The 20,944-nt window shown below is 34.2% G+C and overlaps 1 protein-coding gene across 1 annotated transcript; it reads left to right on the top strand.

Annotated features, from left to right (window-relative positions):
* Nucleotides 1-779: 779 nt before the first annotated feature.
* LOC136968541 (large ribosomal subunit protein P1-like) lies at nt 780-13,846 on the top strand. The gene is made up of 5 exons (XM_067262525.1): nt 780-954; nt 7,284-7,344; nt 7,686-7,832; nt 7,937-7,993; nt 13,710-13,846. Exons 1-5 carry the CDS (start codon nt 883-885, stop codon nt 13,721-13,723), a joined length of 351 nt encoding a protein of 116 aa, XP_067118626.1. The 5' UTR covers nt 780-882; the 3' UTR covers nt 13,724-13,846.
* Nucleotides 13,847-20,944: the final 7,098 nt, after the last annotated feature.

The raw sequence follows: 20,944 nt of genomic DNA, 5'->3' as shown, positions 1-20,944 counted from the left end.
TGTCTGTTACGGGGAAATCTGGCAACTCAGAGTGAGAGAGGGACGTATAAGAAGACGGCCCTGACTCACGCATAAGAGTGAAGATCACTTTGTCCAGTTAAGACCCAATATAAAGTATTTAAAGTAAGTGTGTCTCTGTATTCCGGTCTCTTGGAGGTTTTAATTGCGTGACGAAAGACGTGTAAACACAAAGTAAACCACTCGAAACAGTGCCCACAGGGTGGAAAGAATTAAAAAAACCAATATTTTTTGTTTTAATAGATATTTATTTTTTACATTATACAGTACAATAGCCCTATATGTAATATACTCAAAATAATATTATCGATAACATTTATTTGGTTTAATCTGTATCATCCGAATTTTTTGGTTAAAATACAATATTGCTCTTAAAAGCAGAAATTGCGATGACATCAGAATGACTCTGTATGATTACTTTTTCAAACGAAAGTAAAACAAAATTGTGTTTTATATGATTATTAAAATTAATAATTTGTAAAATTTTGCGATTAAAACATATTCCAGTTATAAGCTGTACAGTACGTGACGCAATTGTTTTTGTGACGAATTGAGGGAGCGCTCTCACGTAGTCTCTTTAAACATTCATTTTGTTAGTATAACTACATTAAACTCTTTTATGGAGAAAAACCAATTTAAACAAATATCCCAAATCAAATAAGCGTAATAAGTATAACGTTCATATTTTTTAAAACTCAAAATAAATGAAAAAAATCACTAAATTGTATTAAAAAATAAACTCGATGAGCGCTCCTAGCGTCGAGGTAGAGTACCAGAGAAAGTTTCGGTTTTCTTTTTGGGAGGAGTTTCGACTTTTTGTGTCGTCGTTATTTTCCATCGTCGCCGGTACTCGAAAGCATTAAAATGTTGTCTCCCGACGAACTCGCTTGCGTCTACAGTGCCCTCATTTTGCAAGATGACGACATCGCTATTACGGTATGGAATTATGGGTATTTTTTGATTTGAATTCGAAAGATGACCTATTCTTGGCCCTTAGCCAATATTTTAAATTTTCAGTTTCTGTTTATAACTAATGTTGGATTGTGTCCAAGTCTAGCCACTTTGTGTAGTAACAGGTTATTTCTAATGATTAAAATACCTCAATAAGCTTATTAAAGCATTTTATAACTGTTCTGAGAAAAATGAAATGTTCAACGTTAATTTACATAAAATGTCATGTTAATAATTACATAACTCTGTTAATGTTACCTTAGGTGCCAAGATGGCGGCTCGTCTCCGATTCCAGCAAGGAAACAGTGGGACGCACGTTCTAACCTAACCCAACCTATTCTAATAATTTGGTTGCTAATAATTATGGTAATTTGTTAGAATAGGTTAGGTTAGGTTAGAACGTGCATTACACTGTTTCCTTGCTGGAATCGGAGACGAGCCGCCATCTTGTCACCTAAGGTAATATTAACCCATAACTCCTTTGCTTTTATTAGAAATGACTTTTTACTGTGTAATTTACTCGTAATTGGGAAATTTCCGCAAAATTCTACTTCCGGGCCGTAGGGGGATCCTCTGGGATTGTCGACCCCTATACTGCCGAAAATGTAGGAAGGACCACGACTAGTATTACCACCCATCCGGTTTTCACCCGGACTGTCCGGGAATTGACTTGCCGTCCGGGTGAACTATTAATTTTGTCTGGGAATTTAGTAGAAATTGTGAAATTACGACGAAACAAAGTTCTTTCAAATATTTTTATAAATTTACACCATTTGAACAGGGAAAGACCTCAAACTTGCCGAAACTCTTCTGCCATTCTGCCATGTTACGCTGTTTACGCCAATGTGTGACGCGCAACCTGCCTCTCGACCTTTTATTTTTTTTTTGCTTGTACAGTATGTCCATACACGTCTTCTATGGAGCTAAATTATCTCTTCTTTCTTTCTTAATTTAGGTTACATACGTTACTCCTATGCAAGTCCCTAGTCCCTAACTGTAAGGCCAGGAACACACATGCATAAAATTGTGTGGCAGAAAACTGAATCGGCTTTCGGTTCGGTTTCTGTTTTACGCTTTTATGCCAGAACACACATATGTAAAAATTCTGGTCGAATAGGAAACACCACTGCCACCAACAATGCTAATTTTATTAATTTTTTCCTCTCATATAGGCAGATATCCTTTGAACCTTCCATTTTTTTCTCCACTTCTTCTGCTATAATACAGAAAATTTAAATTAATAGACTTATATTCCGAATTCAAATAAAGAACGTGTGATCTAAATACTAGGCCTATATATCAATTCTACTAGACCTACTTGTTATTTGAAATTTTGACTATAGCCATCCATAAACGTTGTTTAAATACAGTGTCTTTATACATGACACTTACGTGGTCAAAAGGATTCCATAAACTCCTCTATTTCATTTATTTTTCGTTTTTTCGAGACCGTCCAATTGTAGGGTTAACCCTCGTTGCCGCCATTGTTGGAATAAAAAGCACGTGTCTGCATTGACGTCACAGAAAAGACTTCTCTTTGTTGGAGGAATTTTGGCGTAAAAAGTAGAGACACGCTCTACTCTATTTTCAGTTCTGTTTCGGCCAAAATTTCAGAAAAATTTTTATGCCAGATTTTACGCCAAATTTTACACGTGTTCCTGGCCTAACTGATTTAGAACCAGCATGCACGTTATTCTTTGCATTGTAAAATGACATTGCGCATGCGTCAGGAACTTCTGGTCGAAGAAACCTGACCTGCTGTCCGGGTCAGCGATTTTGTAAAGGTGGCAACACTAACCACGACCCTAAATCCATCACAAGATTTGTCCTTCTGAAATTTTCTTCGTGTAGTGTTGAATAACATCTGCAAATATTAATGGAAACTTAAAAGTAAAATGAAAGAGAGTGGCATCTAACTGTTTAAAATTCGTGTTTGGCCTGCCGGTGGCCAAGCGGTTTCGCCGGGAGTTTGCCGCGGGTTCGTGCCCGGCCAAGCGAGTTTTCCGGTTTTCTCCGTGTCCGTAATGCCCAAAACGGGCCGGTTACTCTCGAAAAGACCTCCCGGAAGGCATCGCCGCGACTTAACAAAACAAACGTAAAATTACTGTTATCTATATGTAAGATTTAATTTTTTAATTTTATGGGCATTAAGAAGGTATTTTCCATGCTCGTCATGTGTGTGCAATGCCCAAAATGGGGATAACCGGCAAGAGGGAAGGGAGCCGGGAGTTTTTCCTGGGCCCCGAGAAGACTTAGTGGTCCATAAATGATTCTTACCCCCCTATAAAATTAATATGTTGTTTGTATAACAGAAAGTAAAAGCTTTAAGATGTTTTTAGTAATAAAGAAACATTTTGGAAAGTAGAGAAATATGTAGAATACTTCATTTTTTCAAAAAAAAAAAAAAAGGTAAAAGGGATTTGCTGTACTCCAGGCCCAGGTGGACAACTTTGCCTTTGAACTGGGCATTCAAAAGCTGGTTAAATGCTGGTTCTGGGAGATAGCTAACAATAACAATGAGGAATACTATTTTGATTAATGTTTTGTATTATCTTTAAGTAAAATCACTTTTTCTGTATCTAATTTTCAGTGATGACTTTCCAATATTCCTGACACAAAAACAGGTTGCTATAGTATGTGTGTGAAAATGTCTTAGTACAGTTGGAAAGTTCAAGTGTATTTTGTCTTAATACAATCATTTCAAAGTAATGTCTGAATATAAAGCATTGTTGCAGTGCTGCAGCATGCCTTATATTCAGAGACACTACTTTGACTGCATCATTATTGCCACATGATTTGCAAAGATATCATTTTTAATTTGCATTTTGTTTGGAAAATTTATGTATTACCATGGAACTCCTCGTGATTTACACATTTCTTTTAATTAAAATTTATTTTACTGCAAACATTTCAGTGAATCTAATGCATGAAAGGCTATGTATACTGATAGCTTTTGGTACATTAGCCTGCATGACGATCAACCTTTCCTGGATATGAGTAGTAAGTGAACTTTGTAGGCTTTAGTAAGCTGCATGCATGTTTCTTAGAGTTCAGATTTTAAGCCTGATGAGTACAAATATACTTTGTAACTGCAGCACTAAAATGATATATGCTAATGATATATAAACTAGTAATATATAGTTTATTCTCATTTTTTTACTGGTTGCGTTTACTTTGAATGTTGTTCTTCACAAATATCAGCTTAGAGTTGCACAATAGCATGAGGCAGAAAACAGGAAAATAGAATTGTTGTCAAATTCAAGGGCCACATATTAGGACCATGTAGGCAGCAGGTTGTTTATCGTGATCTAGATAATATATGCAATCGGTGGTAGATTTCTGCATAGGTGCACGAGGCATGTGCCTGGGGCCTCAAAATTCGGCTCTCGAAATAAAAAAAAGTTTATTTTAATTATTTTCTTTCATAATAAAAATAATAATTTAGCAGTATTCTCTAAATTAAATTACCCTTAATTATTTACCAAACAATAGTGAAATCTATTATAACAATTAACAAATAAATTTTTATTATTTGTAGATTACTAGATTTTTGAAATACAAATCAGTAGTAAATTTAAAAATAAATTATTTTTTATATCCATGGAGTACGAAATTTTCTTAGTTTTTAATACTTACCTATTGAAACTTAATAATTCTCGTACCAATAAGTTTCAATTTTCATAATTAATACAATCTGAACATCAGTAACCTTTTTAAATACAACCAGATAGTTGTAATTTTATATTGGTTAATTTTTGATGTTATTTCCCTATGTCTCGTTTTTTGACCACCAATATAGTGCCTACCGGAGTAAAAGACGTATGCATGGAATTCACATTGTAGGGTGTAGGGGTAGTGAAAATATTTAGAGGGAGGCCTCAAAATTGAACTGTGCAAAATTAAATCTGCCACTGTCTTCAATGAGTGAAATTAAACCGGACACGTAATATATAATTGAAGAATGCCTTATATCAATAAAGTTGAACTTGACGAAATCACGAATAACTTATAGGAAGATTTTTATGCATAAGCAACTTATTACAAAGTACAGTTTCATTTTAAAGTCGTAATGTTCTGAATCAAGCTTCGTAATCTTCGTATTATCTAAAATTAAAGATACTTAATGGATAGATCGGGACGTAGGGATCTTAATTACAGAGTTATGCAATGTCAAGACTGTCGGGACTCAAATGGAAGAATATGCATTCTGCCATTTGAGTCCATTAAAACTACGTACCAATGCTATTGATAATAGTGCAAATAGTTTGATTTATTTGTAATAAAAAGCTGTTTTTGTGCGGATGCAGTTTTCCAATTAAAACGTTTTTGAATCTGCAGTCGCATTCCGTATCGTAGGGATTTAAGGCCGGATGTAGTATCGAAGGTCGTATAAGTGTGTACGGTACATTAAGCTTAAGTTCTCAAAAAATATAAGTGTATTATATTTACATAGTCTTTATTGAACAGGAAAATATTTTCAGTTTTTGCTGTCATTAAGTTTTTTGTCATCAAGTTTCAATAGAAACAACAAAGGTCTTCAGATTTCCTGCTTCTTCTCTAAATAATTCCTACATAAATTGTAATCATAAAAAGGCAATTTATTTTTGTCTACAGGTCGTGAACCTTAATGTTCTTACTTGTTAGTGTGTGTTGCCAAATTTTTCAGATTGATGTCACATAATAGCAAGTGTTTTAAGCTGTTTTTTAAAATAAATTTAATAATAATTATAAAAATTGGATATAGAATATAATAGTGGAAATAGATCTGGCATATTAAATTTAACAAACTTGCTAAACTTGACTCCTAAAATCTGCTAAATGTATATTAATGAGAAAATATAATGCTATAGAATCTAATTGTAATTACTCTGGACTTGCCTTTTGCTTTTGATTTAGGCTGCTAATAATGACTGACTGATAACATCAAATGGAGTAAGCAAGCAAGACTACAATTAACAAAAATTTAGTGATTTTCGTGACAGATATCAAAAGGACGTGTTAAAACAAGTAAAAATCTAAGTTATAACTTTTAATTAACATCTAATGTTTGTCTGCTATTTCCATTTAATAACAGTTTGCATATAAGTGAAGTAAAAAAATGTCAGCAATTTACACTATTATGCTATAAACAAATAGAAAATCAAGTGGCATGTAATGCTTAATGTGCTTGTTAAAACATGACATACAATCATTATTAGTTATCGTCAGCCACATATTGAATCTGATAGTGCAAAAATTATTTTAAAAATATCCCCCCCTGATACTTATGCACTACAGCACTTCCTCGATACCAAAGCAAACAGTTGTATGTTCTGTTACTTTAAAATAAACATATCATACGTAATTTGTATAATTTATAATTAATCTACAAATTCAAAATTATCAACTATTTATTTTTATTTTTTTCAATAATTTTAAAATGCTAACAAAAAAGAATGATGTAAAGTTATGTAACCAGAGTATTTCTAAGATAATTGAGTAACATTCTCCAAAAAATGGCATTGGATGTGCACTTTTATTCTTGGACCTAATTGAATGGCACCCATATTTGCAAAATCTTTGATACATCACAGAGAAATGCTTATTTATCCGAAGATAAGTGAACTCTGATTACAATGAGAAAAACATTGTATTTTCACTTACATTTTAGGATTTTTTTTTACTTTTTTCATAGAGTAATCAAAAATACTCTACCAGTATACTAGGTACTAAAATAATACATGCTAATAATATGCAAACTAATAATGTATAGTATGTTTTTGTCTTTTTACTGGTTGAGTTTAGTTTGAATGTTCTTTGTCATGAATGTTAGCTTACTTTGGGTTGCGTACTGGCCCGAGACAGAAAATGGGAAAATAAAATTGGGTTTCCAAACCCGGTGGTCACATCGGGACCTCGTAGGCCACATTCAGACAAGGGTCATAGGCTGCTTATTACTATAATAGATCATCAGAGAATTGTATCTTCCGCCTTTGTATGTAAATAAACTGAAAATGTTACGAAACCTACCTGCTTTTATCTGTGTGTTGTTTCCGAGCTAATAATTAAATTTAATATTAATCTATGCATTTTTGTGCAGTGTGGAGCATAATCACTCGATTGTTTTTGGAAAATCTTTTCGCCCACGAGTTCCATCACAAATTTTATTGTCATAAAAGATGCCTAACAGAACTAGTTTAAGATAATTCCTCAGTTATGTCTTGAAAATAATGTCTACAACAATTTTCTATTGTCGGAAGGGGAATGATACATATTACTGCAGTGTAAAATTTATTATTGTAACTAATGATTCTTAATCTTCCATTATTTTTCAGGCAGAGAAGATGAACACCATTCTTAAAGCTGCCAATGTTGAGGTTGAACCCTACTGGCCCAGTAAGTTTAGAAATCTTAAATTTGTAGATTCCATATTAATGAAAATGTGTATAAAATAACTGTTATGTTTATGAGCATGTGCATATTTATGTAACAGATACAAATACACAAAATTTGTTTAAGATTAGACTTGTTTATAGTGTGATTTTAGTACATTTTTTAAGGTTGCCTACTACACTAGAATTAGTGTTTCTTGCTTTTATCTTGCTCTCAAAATCATCTAATAATAACTTAAAATATAGATAAGTTTTAGTTTAATATGTAGAAAATTAAAGTGAAGTATTGGATTAATTAAAAGCCAGTCGTAAACACTGACTTAACTGGTCAACTTTACTTTTCAGCATTGTTTGCCAAAGCTCTGGAAGGAGTTGACTTGAAGCAGCTTATCACAAATGTCGGATCTGGAATGGGAGCTGGTGGAATGGGTCTGGGAGAGGGTGGTGCTCTTGCACCTGCGGGTGGCGAAAGTGCACCTGTTCCAAAGGAAGGTAAGGACAAACGTGTTACATTTACTACTCTTCATAAATTTTAGAATGTTAAATTATGTTCAAGCAAAGAAAATTCTAATTTGTCTCATTACATAATATTTCAGAACCCAAAGAAGAAAAGAAGGAAGAGTCTGAGGAATCTGATGAAGATATGGGCTTTGGTATGATTGCTTGCTTTTTAATAATTTTTTTTAAAGTCTGTATGAAATCTTTAAAAAATATTTTGTGAATTTATAATCATTTTATAATAAATATTATACTTTTTTTATAATAAAAAAGATGTGTATATGTTACAGTAAAAACTCGTTTTTAGTGAAAACGCATTTTAACTAGTTGAAACTAGTTTTTACTGGATGTCATTGTTTAAACTAGAATTTACTGCTAGTCAAAAATGAATTTGAGTTAAAACTAGTTTTAACTAGACAAAACGGGTTTTAACAAAATGGCTTAGTAAAAACTGTTTCGACCAAGGTCGTTCGGCTAACACGTTCCTATAGCGTATGACGGATTTCGTATCGCTTTAACCCTTTTCCCCCGACGTCTCGTTTACGTTTATTTTGCAATCCCTCCTAGGGCAATATAGGTCAGTCGGGCGATATTATTTTAAAAGTTCACCAAAAATCAAATTATCATTATATCTATATGAAAAAAATCACTTACGTTTATTAATATCTTTAGTTTTAAATACGATATTTTTCAATGCATTTTATTAGAAAAATTTATAAGAAAAAAAATAATATATATCAGAACTGACACACAAACTTGGTAATTTGTAACATTTTGTGAAAATTAACATTGTCTAATTACGTAGTTGTTTGCTGTCACAGAGTCGGAAAGACGTAGAGTATTGTTTTGTACAATTTGATATAACACTTACGCGTGTACGCTTATTCGTTGTGAAATTATCGCACATTATATCAAACATTTGTTTGAAATCAAAATTTATACCGCTATCAACTAATATAATGAATTATTATACTTTATTCACTTCGTATCGAACGAGATTATATTTGTTGTTAATAAATTTTACAAAAATCGATATTTACCAAAGTAACGACAAATCGGTATCCTCGAAGTTTTGCTTAAAAAGCCAGGGTACCGATCGATCGGTGCCTTCGGGGACGAAGAGTTAATTAATGTTAATAACACAGATGTGTGACCAATATTTTCAATAAATATCGTATTAAATAATACAAATGTTTTAATCCCAATCATCACTTTATTTATTTCCCCCAAACATATTTATGTAGCTAAAATTAGTTTTAACTAATGTTAAAAGTTAAAACTAGTTTTATCTAAAATCAAAACATGTACAGCAGTAAATTCTAGTTTTAACTAGACAAAACGGGTTATAACAATGACATCCAGTAAAAACTAGTTTCACCTAGTTAAAACGCGTTTTCACTAAAAACGGGTTTTTACTGTAACATATACATAATTGAAAGATAAATTACAAAGTTTGTCAACAGATTGCAAGATGTTAGTTATTTGCATAGAAATGCCAATAAAATATTTTTAATAAGGTAGAAGCTCTGTGCAATTATATGTCAATACTCTGTCTATTAGTTTAGGAAAGGAAAAATGACATACAGCACAACTCGATAGTCAATTAACAAAGTTAAATATTAAAATTACTTTAAGAAATGTTGAAACTGATTTATAACTGATTCAGTTACTTCATTGAAAGTGAGTGAAATTACAAAATAGTAACATGCACTCATTTCAGACCAGTTTTAACTGATGAAAAGTTGTGGTTAATTGATTTTACAGCCACTCTGCACTTTATTTCTGATTAAAATTTTTTATAAAATGTTTATAAAGCATATAGAGCAGATGATTGAGACAATGCATCAATCAGCACTTCATTTAACATTTTAAGAATTTAAACTTTATGATGAAATCACAACTTTTCTTAAGTTGTTTTTCCCCCTCATAATTTCTCCTCTGCCAGAATTGTGGGGCCCTCTTTTCACTTGTAAGTGCACAAACTAAGTCTGCCGCTGCATTCCTTGAACACACCAGCCAGCTCCATTTTAATTTGGATGCACTCATAATGGGCAAAACTATGGCTGCCTTTTTAATGCTTTGTCCAATGTCTTGCATTAACAATTTTAAGCATTTAGGAGAATAGTTTTCCAAATTTTAAATAAATGCAATATTTTCAAAAATTAATTTATGCTTGTACTTTGGAACCCCTTTTGTGCCCTTTGGCATCTCAAAATTATGTAGGTAGGTTTATTTTATGCAATTTAGGCTGCATTCAGAGGCTCTTCTTACATTATATTATGTGGGGTACAGTTATTTAAGGTGTTGCAAATAATGCCTTCTTTGATTGACCGATGTAACGTAACATAAAGAGACTGTCTGAACACAGCCTTATGCCGCAGCTGCTTTGTATACTTAATGAATTATCAAACACCTGATGCTGAGAAATGTTTAATAAACATTAACATTTTTGGCCCAATATGATAGGCCATCTTCAGATGCCACCAAAATTTGAATGTACAGTCAAACCTGTTTTTATGCGGGGGATAGGGACCGCATTAAAAAAGACGCATTAAAAAAAATCGCACGAAACTTCACGAATGGCTGTAAAAAATAGTTTTCGCAACACAATTAAAAAATATTTTTTTTTATGCGGTCAACAGGGACCGCATAAAAAAGTCTCACATAGAAAATAACTCAAAACCGTACGAAATAGAATTTATTGACAACAGATGTCAGCACTTGACTGCATCGTCTGGTCTATCGTCTGTTTTACATATTTTTGTCCAGGTGGTGTTTTGTTGGCTTAAAAAGTAAATTATTTCATTTTTCGCATATTCATGCAATAATATTACTATAATAAGTGCATTTATGCTATAAAAGTTTATTTAGCTATAATAAGTCAACGTGAGACATGACGAATCGCACGAGACTAGTCGCCAACTATACCGCACAAATAAAAAAATCGCACAAAAAAAACCGCACAAATTAAAAATTCGCATTAAAAAAATCGCACAAATAAAAATCGCACATAAAAAGAGCGCATAAAAACAGGTTTGACTGTATTTTTAACTTAACATTTAAATGACAGAACATTGAAACACTTTTACATTTAAATTTAAAACAAATACTCAAAAATAGTTTTGAAAAGAGCACCTAATTTATACAGTATTTTAAGAAATGATAGACATGATTAAAAAAGAATAAAAAGTGGGCATATACAAAATTCCATTTGAAAATTGGGAATTAAAAGGACTATATTGGGGTCACAGGAAGGAATTTAGCTATCAGACTTAAGGAGCACAGATATTAATAAAGAGCACTGCAACACAGTATTATCCTGTATGGCCTAAGCAGAGGACTCTGTGGTTAAATGGAACAACGCGACTATCCTCGGGGCTATGCATTCCCCATCGTTAGCAATGCACAAAGAAAAAATCGAAATCTATAAAAGTAAATTAAAGGACGGTCGTATTAATGCCAGGGATGCGGGCGGACTAGCTTCCGCACGGAAATTCTAAATAAAAGAAAAACCGAAACATAAGCCCGCACCTGCCCTTATACTTAGAGGCATTTTTATTTTATTATATTATTTACATCATTATTGTATTAGTTCATTTAGTATATTTTGTTTTATTTTATTATTTATTTGTTAATTTATCTAGTAGCTGTTTTAAATTTAAATGTAAAAGTGTTCGAAGGTTCCGTCGTTTAAATGTTAAAAATACGTTCGAGTTTTGGTTGCATCCGAAGACGGCCCGTCGTATCGAGTCAAAAACATTAATGCTTCTTTAATAAACATTTCTCGGCATCAGGTATTTGATGATTCATTAAGTATTTTAAAGAGCCGAGTATGATATTTAGTTAGCTGCTCTGTATATTTATCTGCTGCATGTTGTTTGGAATATTTGTATGTTAGATTTCTGTTCCTGTTAATGTTTAATAATGTTAATTAGCTTCATGGTGTGCAGATAAGTTTACGGAAAGTCATCGGTTCCGAATGGATTTATGCACGAGTCAAATTACCGAGACAACACTCAAAAACTGGATGCGATACTTCAAAATAATCACACTAAACCCTAAAACATCCAGCAGGAAGAATTCTTGCTCGACATTCAAATTATCGATACTGTTGTATACTAAAAAAAAAAGCCATTAATCTATGCTAAGTCAAAATATAAAAAGAATTCAAATATGGTATAATTAAGAGGTATCTATATTAATTTGAATCCATTTCTCTACATAAGTTGTGCATAAAATACTAATGCTCTTTCAGATCACTAACTGGATTTTGATATATAGTAGAATCCACTTATTGTTATCGCTATCGGTCGTGTAATATCCGAATTAGAAATGTTTTATAAGTTCGGGTATACTTACGAAACTTTATTTAGAAACTGTAATAATTGTTAGGAAGCGGTTATTAAAGATTTGTTAAAATCTTTTTACCATTCTCTTCTGCCAGCTTTAGTTAATTGCACCAAACTAAAGTGAAGAGTATCTTTTGTACAGATCAGAGTCTAATAAATCTCGATTCTTGGAATCATAATTTCTATTATACTCATCATTAGAGAAAAAAAAATCACAAAGTTTTCCAGATTTTCTCACGGGTCTCTGGGGAAACTGCCCTATTTAGGCATCGAGATCCTTTCGGCAGGTACCCCTTAGCAGATAACCCGTAATGCATCGTCTTACTCCTTCAATCCAGACAATTGTAGAGTTCACCTCTTTCCAAAAGCTAAAAACAATGCAATGTAACCTGTAAATGAAGATCATCATTGTACCAAACAAATGTGGCTTTCAGTCTTTTGTTAATTTTATGTTATTTAGTTGTCTTACATTTAAATAGATACCTTAACTATAGGAGATCTAAATAATTGTTTTAAAAATTAAAAATATATTAAAACTTCTTAAATTTGTTTGAAATAATTAATAATTGAAGTGCACTAGCACAGACAGTTTAAAAACACTTATTACTCTGCTATAAACTTCAGAAACTTTTTCACAATTACAATTTGAAATCGGTATAGTGATTTTAAAGGTCACGAAGTTTACTTCGGTATCATTCCTAGCACTTCTTACGATACCTAGTTTATAGCAGGAACGTCGAACCTTCGAGTCCCCGCGCATTATAAGCGTAATTACCGTCTTTAAAAACGTTCGTGCGTGCCGGAGTTTTAGACGTCAAATATCGATATTTAAAGAAACGAAACGAGTACGATTTAATTAAAATTAACGTAAAGAAATCGATCGATAAAAAGAACGATCGGGCGATACGCCACGAGGACGACCGAAAGACGGGTAATAAACTAAAATTGTACGACGTCGTACGTCGGACGATTTCTTCGGCGTGCCACACGTTCGACCGTGGCACATAGCATTTAAACAAACTTATCCTATTTCTTTTGTTTTAACGTCGGTAACGATACTAAAAGTACGTTTTACCCCGTATTAATTTCTACACTTCGAGCAAAGCCAGGTCGGACGGTAAGGATCGTCTTTGTTTAACGGTACGAGATCTTAAGAAAAGAGGTTTTGGTCTTTGTTTGCAGCAACTTTGAAGGAAAAAATTTGGAATTCGACCCGGTCTTTGTTTACAAATTGTCTTCTTTTACGTCGGTCTTCATTTAAAAATTGCACCGTATATCAATAATAAAATAAGTTTTTTACCAGTTATCAACAGAAACTTTAAATATTTTTTATAAAATGACGAATTCATACAAAAAAACTAAATCTTTGTGACCCTTTGCTAGGCTTGTATCAAACAGTTTATTTAAGCAAATGAGATTTTAAGATATTTTTAAAAATAATTTTTAGTTTTACATTCTAAACTTAAAATTTAATTCCATTTTCAAAGTTTAAAATGATCTTAACTTTTGTTTTTGTTTTCAGGACTGTTTGATTAGAAGAAATAAGTTATCTTCTTATATTTATTCAAGAAATTGTGCCAAAAAAACCAAAGGTTGTTATTCATTGTTAATTAGATGTTAAGTTTTATTGGATATGTTCAATAAAATTGTTGGACTTTAGGTTTGATGAATTTATTTGGGAACTTCTTGATGGGACTTTGAATCAGCTTGTATAATTTAAATCATTGAGAAAATAATGTAAAAATAAATGCAATTATACTGTTTATCATCAAAATTTGAAGTTAAAATGTTTGGAATTTGGAATATCTAAACTTATTAAATATTAAAATAATCATAGCATGTTGTACACTTAACTTTCTAATACTGGTACAAATAAATCTAAGTAAATATTGATAAAACAACAAATATAAATTCTGATAGGCATCTCCCTCTTCAAAATCTTAGGCAGTAGAGTTATTTGTTCATTGCATTTAATCTCGTTGCACGAACAGCTTGGCCAAACAGCCCTACACTTTGTAATTAACAATCATAGATGCTACATACATTTCTTTTCCAGCTCTGTTATATATTAGAGGGAAAGTATGGCGATTGGTCTAAAAATGACACCCAAAATTTTTACATTTTTGGATTCGAACATTGAAATGTCGAAAATGCAAAAAAAAAATTCGGGGTTTTTCTTTGTCTTGATGTTACTGTGTGTGGGGGGAGCAAGACTTTGTTCACACTCTTTGAAGCTTAACTCCTGTGCTTTTTGTCGAAAATCTCTGAAATTTGGCAGGGAGATTTGTTTGTTAGAGGGATTGGTGCTATTAAATTTTGGTGTTTACTCACCAAAATTTAATAGCATCGAAGGGACGGGGAGGATAAAGGTGTCGTGTGTATTTCAAGGAGGGTCGGACTTAACGATTTTTACTCGTTATTGGCATTTACAATTTCTTATAAAACCTATCCCTACCCTCGGAATTAGGTTTTGCCATTTTAATATACAGTAGAGCGTCGTTTATCCGAAAGCCAATCAACCGAAAGTGTTCCAGTCGGACCGTGTCCTGCCGAATCGAACGTTTTTGATACTAGATTAACTTCCAATATATAATTTTTTTGTTTTTATATTTTTCAATATATTTATTTCGTTTGTACAAAATAAAGAAATAATTTTTAATGATACAATAGCCTCGATTATTATAAAAATTTTCGTTAGGCTTAAAATCGACGAAAATTCGACACGAAGCGACACGCAACGGAGAAAAACTCCAAAATGGGATAGGTTAATATATTTTTTCGTACATAATTGGTTATCCTAACCAGGGCCGGACTATCGAATAGACAAATGTCTAGGGCCCGTAATTCGGAGGGGCCTTCTTCAATGCAGAAGATTTCTGTTTTAAAACGAGTTAAAAATTATTTAAGAAATTCGATAGGACAGAAAAGTCTGTATTTAACAATGCTTACTAAGCTCCGCTCGACTAGCCATTACCTAAAAAAAAAAAAGTCAACAGCTACCCGTGCGTCAGAAGTAATGTACGCCACGAGATCTCGCAGTACTGATGTATGGTTACGATTTATTTTCTAAATCTAAACTTCTACGTCGCGACATCGCATATTCGATATAGCGTTCGAGTTGCTCGAGTGCGAAGATATTACAATTCAACAGAGTTTTATAAGAGTTAAAAAGGGTGACACCACGATATCTTCACCGGGTGTCACCCATGCTAGCTACGCTAATGTCACATTATATAAGATTTGTTTAGAAGCAACTTATTTAAACGGGGCCCCAATTTAAATTTTGTCTAGGGCCCGCTAGAGGCTTAATCCGGCGCTGATCCTAACAATTCCAGTCCCCAATTGATTCGGATAAACGACGTTCTACTGTATTTTAAAATATGATATAAAATTTTTTAAAAATAACAGATGTTGCCGGATTTGTGTTATAAGTAAATAGAAAGGTCCCGAAGGTCAGTTGATATATACCCTCCAAAATTAACGAATATAATAAAAACAAAGACAACAATTACATAAAATTAAAAATACATTTATACTTTTTGTTTTAATGTACTGTATAATGTAAAGTTGTTCGAAGAACTGCTTTTCTTTGATGTGTGAGGACCCGAACAGGGGTCGATTGGGAGGTCCGAATAGGGAATATCAATCAAGAATTTAAAGAGCTCCTTTCCCGACACGAACGGGAGAGATTAGATGTCTCGATCGAACAATAGATTTTTATGTAAATTAATCTAGACAATGGGAAGGAATAAAGTCGAGGAAAACGCGACTGAAGAGGAATCATATTCAATAGCGACGTTGACCTCTCCCGCGCCCTCCATATGGTTTCGAATTGTGACAATGAGAGACCAATGGAGAGGCGACTTTAGGTAAAAACGGTATAAAACCGTTGTTTCGAGGACGTTTTTTGTTCTTGGAGCGTAGTTTCCCCCTCTTGGCCGTGTGTGCTCCCGAAATATTTGGGATAAGGACCTTTCGGACATTGTGGAAGCATCGTCAACTGCGGTGTCTCCTAGCAATCTCCAGATTCGTCCAGGGAACGCCACCGAGCCGTGTTCTACGTCCCGGGCCTACAGATTGTCCACCGATACCTCGAACTGCCAGCGACGAAGATACGGAATTCTCGAACTTAATTCCCCGCGATTCGGACTGTGAATCTCTTCACACAAGAACGATTTGTAAAGATCTTTGTTTTTATTAAACTGTTTTTAAATGGTAAACCTGTCTCGGTGAGTCTGACTACGCCCACCCGACTGTTTTGACCGCTCGACTGTCGTGACAAAATTTTCTCACCCAAATCGGCTAACCTCACAGATGCGCTTTGTTAACCGTCTTCGACCAGCTAAAATATACTCGGTTCAGTCTGACCCGTACCATACTCATTAGGTTGTTGATTTTTTTTCGGAGTGTTTTTTGTTTTGCAGAATATACTTACATAGTGTTCTTGTGTTCTGATTATAGTTAGTTTATGAAAATTTTGGTTTTCAACTTGTGAAAATATTTACAATGAAAAATTGGTTTGACCTGTCACGCTTTTTTTTTTAACTCTTTCCGCCCTGTGGGCACTAAGAGGGCCTTTTGTAGCAAGCCCATTATGGGTTCGGCCAGGCCCACAATGGGGCGGCCGGGTGGTGAGGGACGGGGACCGACATATCCGAACGGACCACCCCCCGAAAAATTCCTGGGGATTATTCGACCCGTTCGGATTCGATCCCGGGTCCCCCAGAGCGGTAGGCTGCCACCTTTACCGCTCGGCCATCCGGCCGTATGACCTGTCACGCTATGAATCACATTGGTGAAGTTAAAATCCTTCTATAATACGGTGACCAGATTTTTAACATAGGTGAAGCGGGAAAAAATTGACGGGGGAGTGGCTGTCTTGTTGAAAAGAATTGTTCTATAAAACAATTTTATCATCAAAGACCGCAAAAATTGTATTGTATTATATTTTTTTAATTTCAACATATGTAAACTTAGTATATATATTTATTATATTTGTAATTATAAATCTTTAAAAACCTTTTACACGACTAACCTTTTGTTCGTTATGTTATAGACAACAGCCTTAGACACTGAACTGAAGCCGTGAGCTTCGGGAGGGATTGGAAAATTACCAATCCCAAATGCATTGTTAAATAGGTGAAATAAAGTGAACTGTTTTAATCTCTGTCTCCGTTAATTGCGAATAATTAAGACGTGATAAATACCACTAGTCTCATTATTGGAGGAAGAAACCTTGTTATTGTCGAATGGCAAATAGCTTAATTTTGAGGGTAAAGATGAATTTCATAAAAATTGTAAATGTTAATAACGAATAACATCTTCGTTAAATCCGACCTCTCTCGAAATACGACATCCCCTTTAACCGTCAAAATTTAATAGCACCAATGCTCCTTATACACAAAGCTATCGTGCCGAATTTCGTTTCTTGTAGACATCAACATACACACAAGGAATAATTTTTCATTATTATTATTATTATTGTTTTGGACTTTTTGGGTTCTGGGCCGTGTTCAGTAAACACAGAACACCTAAGTTAGAATTCCGAGTGGCTTAGTAGGCGCAGCTAAGAATGTTCCGAGCATCGTGGAACGACTATTCTTAGTTAGACAACTGGGCAAAATGCTGGACGAAGTTAAAATTATGATAGCAACAATTGTGACGAAGGAACTGGTCGAAAAGGATGAAATAATCAATACAATAGAAAGGTCGCGGGCGTCGTATTCAGCCCAAAACGTAAACGGCGGACGGCCGAGCACCGCCATCTGGCAATTCTAGACGGTCGATAATGCTCTGGGGGACCCGGAATCGAAACCGGACGGGTCGAAAAATCGCTACGTCTAGCATGGCGATAGGTTTAAACTTCATTTTTTTGTGTTGGGGGTTAACATTATGACCTATTTTATTAAAATAACGATTATTTAAGCATTTACGAATAACATTGTAAAGAAACAGACGATTTTAATCCGGAAATTATTTAATTACCGGTATTCAATTTTTTAGCGAGTGATGCGAAGTGCCTATAGAATTTACATATATTTGTCTTCATAATAGCTTATTTAAGGTAGATTTGTTCTTCCACGGCATCATCTACCATTAACGGCGTAATAGGTTTGTAAATTTTCTAAACATTAATTTTCCGAATTTACATAAGCCACTACTTTCCTCGACAAAACTATGAGGTAGTCCTATCGTCCGATCGTACGGTAGGAGAATTAAAGATAATTATTTATTGTTATTAAACATCCTATAAATACTTTTAAACGCTTTAATTTGTTTATTTACCTTCGCTGGTAACCCTCCATGTTAAATGTATCTGCCATTTTTTCAACAAATTTCCCGTGAGTCAATGCACGACGTTCACTGAGTCACGTGATGTTGTGAACGTGCGCTGCAACGATTTTTTCTTGGATTAAAACGTAAAGTCATATTAGAATGAGAGAAGAATCTTGTGATTGTTGTAATAAAATACGTTTAATCCAACACCAGCAGTCATCTTGCAAATCGTACGAAGAGAGAAAAACAATGACGTCACTAATAGAAGTTAGCGTAGATAAAAGAAGCTGACTGTACTAGCTATGGGGATACTATAAATTGCACCCTATGGAATTTCGGGACTTTGAGTATATATCTAACGTGACCATTTATTTTTTGACTCAAAACGGGACATTGGTTTATTTAGGTTAATTAACAGGTAGTCAATAAAAAAAACACTTTTTTAAAGTTATTTATTCAGAAAAAGTCAGTTAGCTTAAAAGTTACGAATTAAAAAATATATATACCCGAAACGTTTAGTTATATTTATATTTATCAGAGGAACAAATTTGCTTTAATATAGCTGGTGATGATTTTAAGTAAGAATGAAACTCTTGGCGCGTTTTTTTATATTCACCTTAATTATCAACATCGCCTTTAGAACCGAAATTTGTAACTGGGTCTTCTCAGATGGCCACAGTTTGTTCATCACAGAAAATACTCTTTCTATTGGAGCATTTGTAGCGGGCAAACATAAAATATATTCAATTAAAATAGAAAAGTTTTCATGCCGAAGATTGTTGGCTCGAAAGTGTTTGAATACTTCCACCCAACGAGTTTCCGTGGAAACATTTAGATTATTCCATTCGGTTACTTTATCCGATGTAATGTAGTTACAAATTAACGAAAACTTCTGCATCTTTATTACAGTCAATATATTCCTTTTCAATTAATACATCCAGAGATTTTTGAACGTCTTCCCATGCGGGGATCTTTTCTAAATCTGCCCAATAAAATATCTCCATTTCTTTGGTAAGAAAGCAAGTGCACTGCTCCAGATATTCACGGCTTGTTTGATAAAATTCTGTCTGTAGCCGCCCTTTTCACAAACTCTTCATCTATGTCAGTAACATTATATTTCGATTTCACTATTAATTGACGGACCATAAATGGAAGAAACTGATTGGTCTGTTTCTGAGTCAAATTGTCTTTTAGTTGATTGATTTCTTTTGCAGCTTCAATTGCCGATACAGTCTGACCTTCCAGTTTCAATACAGCTTGATGAAAACTTGCTGACAGAGCGTGTAAAAAATAAAGCCACAATTCGGATGTGGGATCTTCAAGAAAGTTTTTTAGTAACAGGAGACAATTTTCAATACTCAAAAAGTAGTTTTTTAATGGCTGATACATTTTTAAAACCCTTTCCAAGGCAGGCATAAGAGCGAGCCATCTAGTTTTGCTATAGCCGAGCATTTTTTTTTTTTTTTTTTTTTTTTAACTCTTTCCGCCCTGTGGGCACTAAGAGGGCCTCTTTTAGTAGGCCCATTATGGGTTCGGCCAGGCCCACAATGGGGCGACCGGGTGGTGAGGGACGGGGCCCGACATATCCGAACGGACCACCCCCCGAAAAATTCCTGGGGATTTTTCGACCCGTTCGGATTCGATCCCGGGTCCCACAGCAGATTTTATTGCATTGTGAATTACATGGGCTCCACATCCAATACCTATCAGTGGCTTTTTCGGTGATGATTGCAATTTCGTTACCACATTGTTAGTTCCTCGCCTAGCCGCACCTCCGAAATTGACGTTGGTATTGTCTCCGCAAAATGCCACGACTTTTGCTGTCAAATTATTATCTGTCAACACTTGGTTTAAATAATTGACAATGATGTCAGAAGTCTCACCCGGTTGGTCTTGGAGATCTAAAATTTTTACTTGCACACCTACGTAAGGTTGAAAAAAGCGCACTAGAATAGAGTATATTTTCTTGTTACCGTGGTTTGAAGCGTCGTTTAGTATTGTAATACAATTGGACTTATCAAGATCATCTTTTAATTCTTTCATTGCTGTAGGCGTCAAAACATTTACTACAATAGCCTCTGATTTCGTACGCGCGCATGTAAATTTGGGATCAAAAACATGATTGAATTAATTTCGACGCACAATCATTAGAGCGAAAACTGTGGTTTTCTTGTATCGTGTGATAAGCCCAGACGCCTTTTGCTGCGGCGATATCCAAATCCTTTAAAGTTGGTGCGTCCGATTTCTTGAAAAAGGTTAACATCGAAGAACTCGAAGCGGCGGTACAATCGGCATTTTTATGTTTTTCAGACTTTAAATGCTGTTCAATATCACTGGCACCACCACGGGAAACGCTAAATTCTGTACGACACTTTTCACATCTGACATCTGAGGGAGTATTTATTTGCTCGATAAATGGATATTTTGCTTGTAAGTTAACATTGAACGTACACTTGCGTTTCGGCATTTTAACTTATGATT

The sequence above is a fragment of the Centruroides vittatus genome, unplaced genomic scaffold (genome assembly GCF_030686945.1).
Source record: "Centruroides vittatus isolate TY-2023 unplaced genomic scaffold, ASM3068694v2 contig_15, whole genome shotgun sequence".
Taxonomy (NCBI): Eukaryota; Metazoa; Arthropoda; class Arachnida; order Scorpiones; family Buthidae; genus Centruroides; species Centruroides vittatus.
Note: the sequence above shows the minus strand (reverse complement) of the source record. Positions and strands in the feature narration are given on the sequence as shown.

Coding starts and splice junctions, on each gene's coding strand:
- LOC136968541 (XM_067262525.1), top strand. CDS start 883: ATGTTGTCTCCCGACGAACTCGCTTGCGTCTACAGTGCCCTCATTTTG. Junction 955..7,283: donor ATGACGACATCGCTATTACG/GTATGGAATTAT, acceptor ATTATTTTTCAG/GCAGAGAAGATGAACACCAT. Junction 7,345..7,685: donor GGTTGAACCCTACTGGCCCA/GTAAGTTTAGAA, acceptor TTTACTTTTCAG/CATTGTTTGCCAAAGCTCTG.